Source organism: Mobula hypostoma, chromosome 28 (genome assembly GCF_963921235.1).
Source record: "Mobula hypostoma chromosome 28, sMobHyp1.1, whole genome shotgun sequence".
NCBI classification, from domain to species: Eukaryota; Metazoa; Chordata; class Chondrichthyes; order Myliobatiformes; family Myliobatidae; genus Mobula; species Mobula hypostoma.
This window is the reverse complement of record NC_086124.1, coordinates 29,139,622-29,152,825: the sequence shown is the minus strand read 5'-3', so window position 1 is coordinate 29,152,825 and position 13,204 is coordinate 29,139,622. Positions and strand designations below refer to the sequence as shown.

Sequence of the window (13,204 nt, the reverse complement as noted above, 5' to 3'; positions counted from 1 at the left end):
GTGTATGCACTCATGAATACAGCCAAACAAGACAGCATTACTATGGGGTCAGGGTGCAAAGACACATTACCAACAATCACACACAGTAAGCACACACAAGATCACAATCACATAGTAAGTGTCCCGACACCCACCTCACACCCCTCCCCACCGCGACACCACAGCTTGATGCATACAAGCCAACAAACCCATATAGAATATCAGTAAAAAAAATTGCAGTGAGGGTGAGAGAGTGTGTGTGTGTGTGTGTGTGTGTGTGTGTGTGTGCGCGCGTGTGCGTATACACAACAGGACTTCTTCTTCTGGGACAGCTTCTTCCACCAGGCCATCAGACTGATCAATTCACGCTGATACAACTGTATTTCTATGTTGTATTGACTGTCCTGTTGTACACACTATTTACTACAAATTACTATAAATTGCACATAAGGAAAGATTTTTACTCCTCATGTACATGACGAATATAAGAAATAAAGTCAATTTTATTTACAAACGTTTGTGTGTATATATTTTTTTTTCATTCTAGACTTTTGCACAGTACTGTAGTAATCATGTATTGTACTGTACCGCTGCCACAAGATAAAGGATGGTGCCCAGCGAGGAGCAGTTCTTTCTACACTACATACAGTACTGTGTAAAAGTCTTAGGCACACATATATACCTAGAGTATTTGTCAACGTGAAAACCTCCCTGTACACGGACGACGTCACCGTCTTCTGCTCTGATCTGAGGTCAGTTCGCAGGTTGATTGGCACCTGCGAACAGTTCGAGCTAGCGTCGGGGGCCAGGGTCAACCGCACAAAGAGCGAAGCCATGCTCTTTGGCAATTGGCCCGACCGATCCAGCGTCCCCTTCACCATCAGGTCTGACCACGTGAAGGTGTTGGGGATATGGTTCGGAGGGGCGGAGGCGTGCAACAAGAACTGGCAGGAGCGGACTGCCAAGGTGAAACAGAAACTGGGACTGTGGGGAGGGCGGTCCCTGTCGATAACGGGCAAGAACCTGGTCATCAGGTGTGAGGTGCTCTCAGGGCTGCTGTACTTGGCGCAGGTCTGGCCCGTCCCCCGCTCCTACAGCTCGGAAATCACCCGGGCTGTCTTCAGATTCGTCTGGGGATCCAAGATGGAGCGGGTGAGACGGACCGCCATGCACAAGTCCCTGGACAACGGGGGCAAGAACGTCCCCAATGTCGCCCTCACCCTGATGGCCAGCTTCGTATGTATGCTGCATCAGGTTGTGTGTAGAACCCAGGTATGTGGGAACCAAGTACCACTATGTGCCCAGGTTCTACTTGTCGCCCTGGCTACGAAGGATGGGTCTGGCCCCACTCCCGCGCAACGCCCCAGTCAGCTGGTCGTTGCCGGCATACCTGTCCTACGTAGCAAAGTTCTTCCAGGAGAACGCCTTTGACCACAGGGCCATCAGGCAGTGGTCGGCACGTAGTGTCCTGCAGGCACTGCAGGAGAAGGACGTGATGGACACAGTGGGGTGGTTCCCTGAGCAGACTGTCCAGTTCATCTGGCAAAATGCCTCATCGCCAGATCTAACCAACAGGCACCAAGACCTCGCCTGGCTGGCGGTGAGAGGGGCCCTCCCAGTCAGAGCCCTCCTGTACGCCCGGAACGTCGTCTCCGCACCCCACTGCCCACGGGAGGACTGCAGTGAGGAGGAGTCTGTGACCCACCTCTTTGCACACTGCCAGTTCGCAAAGAGGGTGTGGAGGAGGATGGACGGGCTAGTGTCACGGTTTGTCCCCAGCAGCTGCGTAACAGAGGACTCTCTGATCTACGGGCTGTTCCCGGGGACACACACGGAGACCAACGTCCGGTGCTGCTGGCAGATCATCAACTCGGTGAAAGATGCTCTTTGGTCGGCCCGAAACTTGATGATCTACCAGCACATGGAGATGTCCGTGGGAGAATGCTGCCGACTGGCACATTCTCGGCTGCAGGAGTACGTGCTGAGGGACGCACTGAAACTCGGTGCAGCCACCGCAAGGGCCCTGTGGGAGGGACCACAGTATAGATTTCTCCACCCGCGGGAGTGGGAGGGGTCGGAGGGCGGGGAGTATACCCCTCAACAATGAAATGATATGGTAAGCTGAACTACTGGAGTGCCACGTGGGTGGCTATAAATACGGATATGTACTGTGTATAATGCAAACGTATGTAAAGGATGAAAAGTTATTGAATGGTTTATTGTATATATTTATTTTTGAATAAAGTATATTTTGAAATAAAAATTTGTCAACGTGGGGCGGAGAGCGAGCTTGTAAATGTAGCAGAAGCAAAGGGCACTGAGAATGGTGAGGGTGGAGCACCACGGGAGGGGTCTGGGACAGGTGACAGACAAGGAGTGTCAGGGACGGGGCGGGGGGGGTTGCAGGTGCAGACACACCCGGTCCTGATACACCAGGCAAGGTTATTTGATCCCAAGCCTTTGTTTTATTGATCATTACAGAATGTCTCTCTGGTACTTCCCGCTCCCTCCCCTCTCCCTGCCGCCTTCCCACTCTCAGTCCACAAAGATCCCCATCAGAATCAGGTTTATCATCACTCACATATGTCATGGTTTCAATAAGATACCCCCTCATGCTTCTTAACCGCCCGCAGGCACCCAACGTGCTCTGGGGTTGAGCTGTGGACCCCATACCCCTGCCGGGCTGGGGTCGATCGGCCAGACCTGCCCCCCACTCAGCTCACCTGGCGCTAGGTTTCTAAATCTAGCTGCTGCTAAATCATTACAGACCCCACCCACCCAGCAAACTGCCTTCTCCAACAGTTCCCTTCTGGGAAGCACGACAGGATTATTAAAACAAAAACTTCATGCCATCTCAGTTAATTTGTCAACCATTCTAGTTAGCAAACCCCCAATCTATTACCCGACACTACCCTGCACTGTAACTACTTTAAACCCCTTTTTATGAGGTACTCTGTTGGTCAGGGTCCACCATGGATTTTGTGTCCTGCGATACACAAGCCTGGGCTGTAGAATATGAAGAGCAAGTTGTTGCCCTCGAGTGGGCACGTAGCCAGGTGGTTATGGCATTGAACTAGCTACCTGAAGGTCGTGAGTTCGAGCCCCAGCCGAGGGAACGTGTTGTGTCCTTGAGCAAGGCATTTAATCACACATTGCTCTGTGACGACACTGGTGCCAAGCTGTATGGGTCGTAGTGCCCTTCCCTTGGACAACATCGGTGTCATGGAGAGGGGAGACTTGCAGCATGGGCAACTGCTGGTCTTCCATACAACCTTGCCCAGGCCTGCGCCCTGGAGAGTGAAGACTTTCCAGGCGCAGATCCATGGTCTCGCAAGACTAACGGATGCCTTAATAATAATAATAATAATGTGTTGCCCCTCTCCCCCTCCACGCCGCTGATGAATCCAAAGGAACGGCAGAGTTTGGCACCAGCAGTGTCGCAGGAGTTGCCAGTCAGCATTGAACTCGACGTAGGACTTGCCTCAGGGACTCCAGCTCCGGATTTCTTCCCAGGGTTTACTCCCGAAGCCTTCCCCAAGGCAGCGGAGGTTTGACATCAGAGTTTTCCTTCTGCAACCACTTTTTACAATGTTGTTTAAATTGTAAATCCTGCCATGGTTTGGAGGTTTGCATGCCTCATTGACCCAGAGAGATATGTTGGCTGAGGTCAGGGCTCTATGCTTTGGCTCTTGGCAGAGTAACCCATGCCAAACAGGCCAAGGGGTAGAGGCCAGACTAAGAGAGGTCCAGCAGTCCTCCAGGTTCAGGAGTTCTCCTCTGGGCTAACAACCCCGACAGGTAGAACAAAATTTTTACAGGATCAGCGGTTCAAGAAGGCAGCTCATCACCATCTTCTCAAGGGAAACTAGGGATGGGCAATAACTGCTGGCTTAGCTGGCGATGCCCACATCCCGTAAATGAATAAATTTTTAAAAAAGCAATGAAGAATCCTTCTACATCTGAATGCAACAGAGATGGATCCTTCATTGCTGCCCTAAACACCAGTGGCGTAATGGTCAGTAAGTTAGTTAAATTCTAAATAGTTGCTATTTATCTATTTATACCTATTTTATTCCATATCCACACTTTAACCTCTAACTTCATAATAATGAGAGGCATTAATCGTGTGGATAGTCAGAGGCTTTTTCCCAGGGCTGAAATGGCTAGCATCAGTGGGCACAGTTTTAAGGTGCTTGTAAGTAGGTACAGAGGAGATGTCAGGGGTAAGTTGTTTTTTTTAACGCAGCGACTGGTGAGTGTGTGGACTGGGCTGCCGGCAACGGTGGAGGAGGCGGAAACAATAGGGTATTTTAAGAGACTCCTGAATGGATACATGGAGCTTAGAAAAATACAGGGCTATGTGTAAGCCTAGGTAGTTCTAAGGTAAGGACATGCTCAGCACAGCTTTGTGGGCCGAAGGGCCTGTATTGTGCTGCAGGTTTTCTGTTTCATTTTTATATATAATTCTTTATTCTCTATAATTGTTGAATGTTGTTCTTTGTTGCGTGTTGAACCCTGACCAACACACAACAGGAGAAGGTGACTGAGAGAGGGGTGGTGGAATGGTGGAACAGAAGTGACGGGCCGCATAGCCTGATTCTGCTCCCGTCTTATGGTCTTGGTACAGGTGACAACTCCAATTAACCCAATGACCCCTCCCTCGCATTTCCAGTTTGTGGGAGGAACTGGGGCACCCAGAGGAACCGTATAGGGTCACAGGGAGAACACACAAACTACACACACACACACACACACACACACACACACACAGCCGCAGACCAGGATCAAACATCAAACCTGAGTCTCTGGGGCTGTGAGACAGCAGCTCTACCCACTGTGCCACGGAGTCTCAGCGAACTTTTAGCCAATGATTCCCATTTTAAGTTGTGCATTTGGCTTCTTCTATTCCCCACTCCAGCCTCTTACCTCCCCTCCTCAGCTGCCTATCACCTCCTCCGGTGCCCCTCCTCCCCTTTCTCCTATCGTCCATTCTCCTCTCTTACCAGATTCCTTCCTCTCAGGCCCTTTACTTTCACAGATTCCGAGTAAATTTATAATCGAAGTATGTACAACTCTGAGATTCGGCTTCCCACAGACAGCCACAAAACAGGAAAACCATGGAACCCTTTCAAAGTAACATCAAACCGCACCCCACCCACCCAACGCACAAAAGAGCAAATTACTCAAATGCCAAAAAAAGAAAGTGAGCAACAAATACAGAATATAAAAACACCAAACCACAAATCGTTGAACGAGTCCAGGCATATTCAGTTCAATCTAGCTCTGTGTCGTTCATCAACTGCAAACTAGAAAGCCCGTTCTCCCCGATCAAAATTGCACAAAATCTTTTCCACCTACCTAGCTTCATCCATCACCTATCCAGCTATCCTCCTTCCCCCTTCCCTCCTCTTTATTCTGGTGTCTTCCCCCTTCCTTTCCACTCCTGAAGAAAAGTTTCGGCCTGAAACGTCGACCGTTTATTCGTTTCCGCAGAACTGAGTTCCTCCAGCAGTTTGTGTGTGCTACTTTGGATCCCAGCATCCGCAGGCTTTCTTGTGTCCACGTGTCAGTGCCTTGGCTGGGTGATTCTGTGTGGTGTGGCAGCCACTGTACTCGAAAACTCTGCAGGATGACAGAAGGAGGAAGGAGCTGGAGGTGGGCTGACGAGACAGCTGTAATGACTGAAATTAAAGAGGGATTGTTCAAAGTAAATTTATATTTGTTTGTTCTTACTTCCACAGTGCGTCTTTTTTTGCACATTGGTTGTCAAGTCAAGTCACTTTTTATTGTCATTTTGACCATACACAGTACACAGTAAAAACGAGACAAGGTTTTTCAGGACCATGGTGCTACATGAACAATACAAAAACTACACTGAACTACGTAAAACAACACAAAAACTACACGAGACTACAGACCTACCCAGGACTGCATAAAGTACACAGAACAGTGCAGGCATTACAATAAATAATAAACAAGACAATAGACAGTGGAGGGCAGTAGGTTGGTAGTCCGATGGCTTGGGGGGAAAACTGTTACATAAATAAACAGCTGAATGGCGACGGCTGTTTCTGTACTCCCGCCAAGTATTTCGCCGGAGTCGAACGTAGTCCAATTTAATGTCCATTGGAGAGCAGGCCGGCTAGGCCTTGCTTTTCTCCTGGCACGGACTCCTGCCGGCTCGCCTCGCTTCCGCTTCCTCGCACACCGCTTACGATGTCCCCACCTCCGGCCACCGGCATCAGGCGACTCCGAGGACTGTAGGCCCGATTCCCTCAGCAAGCCGAGGTCGCGCAATTTAACCAGATCTTCATGAAGGTTTGTTTTTGGGCGATCTCTGTATTGTGGCAGTATCTGGCGATGGTAGATAGTCGCTCTGTTACCCATTGTCCTAAACCCTAATTGTGCCTTAAAATTAAATTTAAAAACTAAATTAAAGTGGCACCAGATCCGAAAGGCCGCTACTGCCGTGCCGTACCGTGTCAGTCTTTCCGTGCAGTTTTTCACTGATTCTACCGTAGGCTTTTGTTCTACTGTGAATGGCCACAGGAAAATGAATCTCAGGGTAGTATATGGTGATTTACAAGTACTTTGATGATAAATTTACTTTGAACTTTGATTCAGATTCAGGTTTATTTATCGTGAACGTTGAAACACACAGTGAAATGTGTCACTTGCATTTACAGGCAACAGTCAAGGATGCGCGGGGGGGGCAGCCCGCAAGAGTCACCACACATTCTGGTGCCAAGGGAAAGCACAACAACGGAACAAAACAAGACAGCAACAGCAAAATAAACCCCTTTCCCATCCCTCACACACAGACAGGCCTCCAAACCCAGGACAGGCCACTTCCGGGCCTCCAGCCTTGTTCCCAGATTGTCAGATGAATCACTGAATGATCACTGGCAACTTACACTCGCTGACAGTCTGTTGCATTTAATGAACACAAATCCCAGGCCTTTCACATCCACTGCAGCCTCTCATTCTGTCGTCAATACACCACCCCTGGCACCAGTTTGTTCCTCAACCTGCTGACATTTACCGTCATCAATCACTACAGCCCATCGGGTCCGTGTCACACTCCAAAATCAGTTACCCTTTGAGACATCATCTCCACCAACAATCAATCCAACCCAAGTCCTGATGAAGGGTCTCGGCTTGAAACGTTGACTGTCTGTTCTTTTGCATAGATACTTCCTGGCCTCCTGAGTTCCTCCAGTGTTTTGTGTGTGTTTCTAGAAACATAGCAAAACCTACAGCCATGTACAGGCCCTCCGGCCCACAAAGCTGTACCGAACACATCCTTAGCTGATAAACTACCTAGGGTTACCCATAGCCCTCTATTTTTCTGTGTCCAGGAGTCTCTTATAAGACCCTATTGTATCCGCCTCCACCACCGTCGCTGGCAGCCCATTCCACACACTCACTACCTTCTGTGTAAAAAACTTACCCCTGACATCCCCTCTGTACCTACTTCCAAGGACCTTAAAACTGTGCCATATCGGGCTGGCCACTTCTGCCCTGGGAAAAAGCCTCTGATGATCTCCAGCATCTGCAGACTTTTCTCGTTTTTGTGACACAGCCCAAGGATGGGCCAACATAGCATGCCCACAATGCTCGGCAGAACAACAACAGAACACATGTGACACAAAAAACTGGAAAACAAATCACTTCGCTCCCTCCGCCACCCCCCCCCCATACATACACACACACACACTCACTCTCCTCCAACTCAAGCATTGGCCTGAGGAGGAAACTTCTCCAGAAGGTGGTGAGGGTTGGAACAAGGTGCCAGATGTGTGTTCAATTGTAGTATTTAAGAGAGGTTTGGATAGGTACACCGATTGGACGGGGTCCAGGACTAGGCAGAAGACCAGGTGGGCACAGACTGAACGGGCTGAAGGGCCTGTGCTGTTTTACTCGATGATTATGGGCAGGCATGTCTGGTACTGAATGAGGGCTCCCAGCAGACAGGTCAGGACGGTTCAGCTGCTTGACATTTAAAGGCTGATTTATACCTGTACGTACCAGCTTACACCGTAGCCTACGCAAGTGAGCTACGCCGTTGTGAGCATTTATACTTGTGTGTTGGTGTGTCTGCGTCACGCTGCAATTCACCACCAAAACGCTAGTTGGCGGTGGGGTTTCTATGCCACTGTGTTGAGTTTCTTTGTGTTGAAACTCAACACAAAGAAACTCAAACTTCAAACAATGGTGACTGGAACTGAAGGAGGGTGAATTTTCTGTGCTTGTCCGGCCACTGAGAGACATGGACGAGGAAATGCATTTCAAATATTTTCGGATGTCGGCAGGTAGATTTGACGATTTGGTTCATCGTATGCACAGTATACTCAGAGACTGGCAATCACCATTCGAGTTTTAGCTTCAGGTGGAAGTCAACAGGCTGTAGCAGCTAGCTACAAACTGGCATCAAGCACAGGGTCCTCCATAATTTCGGAGGTCTGTAAAGCTTTATGGAAAGCATTGCAGCCAGAGTTCCTTCCCTGCCCTTCAGTCGCCCAATGGGAAGCTATTGCAGCGTAGGAGGAAATGCGATGCCACCAAGCGGACCAATCACAGTTGTTGCGGTCTGCATCACCGCAACGCGTAGTTACATTTTGGGAGAGGTGGGCGTTAGGCTACGGCGTAGGGTTTGCGTAGAGTACAGTGAGGGTACACGGCTACACCGTACCTATGGCATACATTTGACACACAAGTATAAATCAGCCTTTAAGATGAGGTAGTAAATTGGATTAGACATTAGCTTTGTCAGAGAAGACAGAGAGTGGTAGTAGACGGTTGTCTCTCTGACCGGAGGTCTGTGACTAGTGGAGTGCCGCAGGTCTGTTGTTGTTTGTCATCTATATCAATGATCTGGAATATAATGTGGTCAACTTAGATCAGCAAATTTACAGATGACATCAAGATTGGGGGTGTCGTGGACAGCGAGGAACACGATCATGGCTTGTAGCGGGATCCGGACCAGCTTGAAAACTGGGCAGGAATTTAATGCAGACAAGTGTGAGGTGTTTCACTTTGGTAGAACCAGCCACAGTAGGTGGGGCACTGAGGAGTGACTACCTACAGCAAATATGTAAACAAAGTTGAAAGAGTACAGATAAAATTTACAAAGATGTTGCCAGGACTGCAGGATCAGTGCTATAAGGACAGGTTGAATAGGTTAAGAATTTATTCCTTGGAACGTAGAAGATTTTGAGGAGATACAAAAGATTTTGAGGTATACAAAATTATAAGGGGTACAGATAAGGGGTACTTTCCTCACTATCTCTTCTTTCAGTTAGTCCTGACGAAGGGTCTCGGCCCAAAATGTCGACAGTACCTCTTCCTGGAGATGCTGCCTGGCCTGTTGCGTTTACCAGCAATTTTTATGTGCGTTGCTTTTTCCACTGAGGTTGAGTGGGACTACAACTAGAGGTCATGGGTTAAGGGTGAAAGGTGAACAGTTTAAGGGGAAATTTCTTCACCCAGAGGGTGGTGTGAGTGCGGAATGAGCTGCCAACGGAAGTGGTACATGCGAGCTTGATTTCAACGTTTGAGAGAAGTTTGGATAGGTACATGGATGGCAGAGGTATGGAGGCCTATGGGTCCGGTGCAGGTCGATGGGAGGAAGCAGTTCAAATGGTTCAACACAGACTAGATGGGCTGAAGGGCCTGTTTCTTTGCAGTACTTCTCTATGACTATGACATTCGGAAAGATTGGGGCTCTTGGCTCCTGTTACAGCTTCATCACCACCTGTTTTATTGTTAATTGTCACCAAAAACAGAAACAGGCCCTTCAGCCCATTGACTCCCTGCTGACCTTCGACTTATTTACATTAATAGTAGTGTGATCACTATGAAACATAGACACATAGAAAATAGGTGCAGGAGTAGGCCATTCAGCCCTTCAAACCTGCACCGCCATTCAGTACTATCATGGCTGATCATCCAACTCAGAACCCTGTACCTGCCTTCTCTCCATACCCCCTGATCCTTTAGCCACGAGGGCCATATCTAACTTCCTCTTAAATATAGCCAATGAACTGGCCTCAACTGTTTCCTGTGGCAGAGGATTCCACAGATTCACCACTCTCTGCGTGAAGAAGTTTTTCCTAATCTCAGTCCTAAAAGGCTTCCCCTTTATCCTTAAACTGTGACCCCTCGTTCTGGACTTCCCCAACATCGGGAACAATCTTCCTGCATCTAGCCTGTCCAATCCCTTTAGAATTTTATACGTTTCAATAAGAATCCCCCTCAATCTTCTAAATTCCAGAGAGTATAAGCCTAGTCGATTCAGTCTTTCATCATATGAAAGTCCTACCATCCCAGGAATCAATCTGGTGAACCTTCTTTGTACTCCCTCTATGTCAAGGATGTCTTTCCTCAGATTAGGGAACCAAAACTGCACACAATACTCCAGGTGTGGTCTCACCAAGGCCTTGTACAACTGCAGTAGTACCTCCCTGCTCCTGTACTCGAATCCTCTCGCTATAAATGCCAGCATACCATTCGCCTTTTTCACCGCCTGCTGTACCTGCATGCCCACTTTCAATGACTGGTGTACAATGACACCCAGGTCTCGTTGCACCTCCCCTTTTTCTAATCGGCCACCATTCAGATAATAATCTGTTTTCCTGTTCTTGCCACCAAAGGGGATAACCTCACATTTATCCACATTAAATTGCATCTGCCATGAATTTGCCCACTCATCTAACCTATCCAAGTCACCCTGCATCCTCTTCACAGCTAACACTGCCGCCCAGGTTCGTGTCATCCACAAACTTGGAGATGCTGCATTTAATTCCCTCATCCAAGTCATTAATATATATTGTAAACAACTGGGGTCCCAGCACTGAGCCTTGCAGTACCCCACTTGTCACTGCCTGCCATTCTGAAAAGGTTCCGTTTATTCCCACTCTTTGCTTCCTGTCTGCTAACCAATTCTCCACCCACACCAATACCTTACCCCCAATACCCAAAACTCCTCAATACACTTGAGTCCAGTATGATGTTATTCACTTAATGGAGAAATATACTAAGGGAACCCAGCAATTTTCTTGATTAACTTTTGATCTTTAAGAGTTGTCCCAAATAAGCAGCTGCCCCGATTAACCAATGGCTCAATTAAACCACAATGCACTATATTTAAAGTAGAGGTTGTCAGATTCTTGATTAGTCAGGGCGTCAAAGGTTACAAGCAGAAAGCAGGAGAATGGGGTTGACAGGGGACGGAAGAACGACGTTCCCAATAGAGGGGGAGATCTAGAAACCAGAGGGCACAGCCTCAAAATAGATGTTACTTTAGAACAGAAATGAGGAGGAATTTCTTTAGATGGTGAATCTATTGCCACAGACAGCTGTGGAGGCCAGGTCAGTAGATATATTTAATGTAGAGGTTGTTAGGTTCCTGTTAAGTAAGGGTGTCAAAGATTACAGGGAGAAGGCAGGGATTGACAGGGATAATAATTCAGCCATGATGGAATGGCAGAACAGACTCGATGGGCTGAATGGACTAACTGCTCCTGTGGTCTTATGGTCTACAGCATCTGATTAAACCAACCTTGCATGTCTTTGGGAACTCGCAAAGTCAGAGGGGAAAGAGACTGAGTCCACAGCCTATGCTTGGGATTAAACCCCGGGTCTCTGGAGCTGCAGGGCCTTAGAGAGATCCAGTAACCAGGGCAACCAGGACTGCCCCCACCACTGTCGGTGTGTCTCCGTATGTTGTTGGGAAATGATCAGCACAGACGCTGCGGGCCTGTTTCCACGCGGAGCAGTTTTTTTTCTTTAAAAGAATTCTCTCCCACCCCCTACACGACCTCAGTAGCTGAAGATTGGCTTTTGGGCAACACACGGTTAGCACGACGCTTTAGTACAGGCGATATGGGTTCAATTCCCACCACTGCCCTTAAGGAGTTGGTGCATTTTCCCCATGACAGCATAGGTTTCCTCCCTCAGTACAAAGACAGACCAGTTGGTAGGTAAATTGGGCATTTGTAGATCGTCCCGTGATTTATTTTTATTTACTTATTGAGTGGAACTGGTCCTTCCAGCCCTTTTGAGCCACACCAGCCAGTGATTCCCTGATTTAACCCTAGCCTAATCAGAGGACAACTAACCTACTAACCGGCACGTCTTTGGACTGTGGGAGGAAACCAGAGCACCCGGAGAAAACCCACATGGTCACAGGGAGAGCGTACAGACAGCAAAGATTGCTGGGCGGTGCAGCCAGAAGGTCCATTATAGCCTATTCCACGCTGCATCTCAATAAAAAAACAATTTGTGTCATCGGCATGCAAACCCAGTGTTTTGTGAACACAAAAAAAACCATCTCCAATCGTGCATTATGAAACATGACATTTCAGTTAGTTTGTACAAAATGTGAAAAATATATACACAACGTACAATAAGAACATACGTGTATATATAAACTAGAAACACATACAGAAATGTTCACACATTACAAATAAAGGTAGGATTACTTCCTGGTCTTGCTTATTATGTAGAGGTAGAGAGAGATTAAAACATCTACATTAAATCCAGGCAGTTACTGGTTCTGTAAGGGGCGGGGACTAAAAAAACAGCCTCGGAGAGGTGGCCGAGCCCCAGCGCCCTTCATCCGGCTGACGCCGCTACTCGAGGCCGGGGACTGCCTGCGGCCTGCACCACCTGCTGCGGTCTGGCGGACGGCGTTTAGCTGGTACTTCTCACCCCGTCCCGGCTCGGTGTCCAACCCCGCAGGAAGGGGCGGTGAATGTGAGTGAGGGGAGGGCCAGGGACCCCGTCACCCTCCCTCAGTGCCTCACCTGCATCCGCTGGAACTCCTCCTCCGACAGAGCCTGCGCCATCTTGCTCCGTTTGCCCAACCCGTGCTGGAGCGGGCGGCGCCTCCGACCACAATAATCAGCCTCAGTCCCGAGAGGGGGAAATAGGTTTTGTTTTAGCGTCCGCCCTCCCCAATATCCTGAGGAAAATGGACGGTGAATCGCAGAAACAATCGGGACTCTGACGGTCAGAGGTCGGCGCTCGCCCACGTTATTTTTGGACCGACGTAAATTCCTTAAAGAGGTGTTAAAGGGGAAGGTGCTCTCTGGATTGAGAAAGCTACTATTGCCACAGAGTATTGTGCGTGAGGGAGCGCCCCGCTGCGGGAGAGGCAGGGAGGGAGCGCCCCGCTGCGGGAGAGGCAGGGAGGGAGCGCCCCGCTGCGGGAGAGGCAGAGAGG

The 13,204-nt window shown here is 48.7% G+C and overlaps 1 protein-coding gene across 2 annotated transcripts in view; it reads right to left on the bottom strand.

The window, feature by feature from the left end:
- Positions 1 to 12,975, bottom strand: part of gripap1 (GRIP1 associated protein 1) — a 100,122-nt gene extending 87,147 nt beyond the window's left edge. The window contains exon 1 of one of the 2 annotated variants that reach the window (XM_063034674.1): positions 12,786 to 12,975. In XM_063034674.1, the coding sequence (XP_062890744.1) occupies positions 12,786 to 12,827 (42 nt within the window). In that variant the 5' untranslated portion in view covers positions 12,828 to 12,975. The remainder of the gene's footprint in view (positions 1 to 12,785) is intronic. The other variant, XM_063034673.1, reaches the window with a different exon arrangement.
- Positions 12,976 to 13,204: the final 229 nt, after the last annotated feature.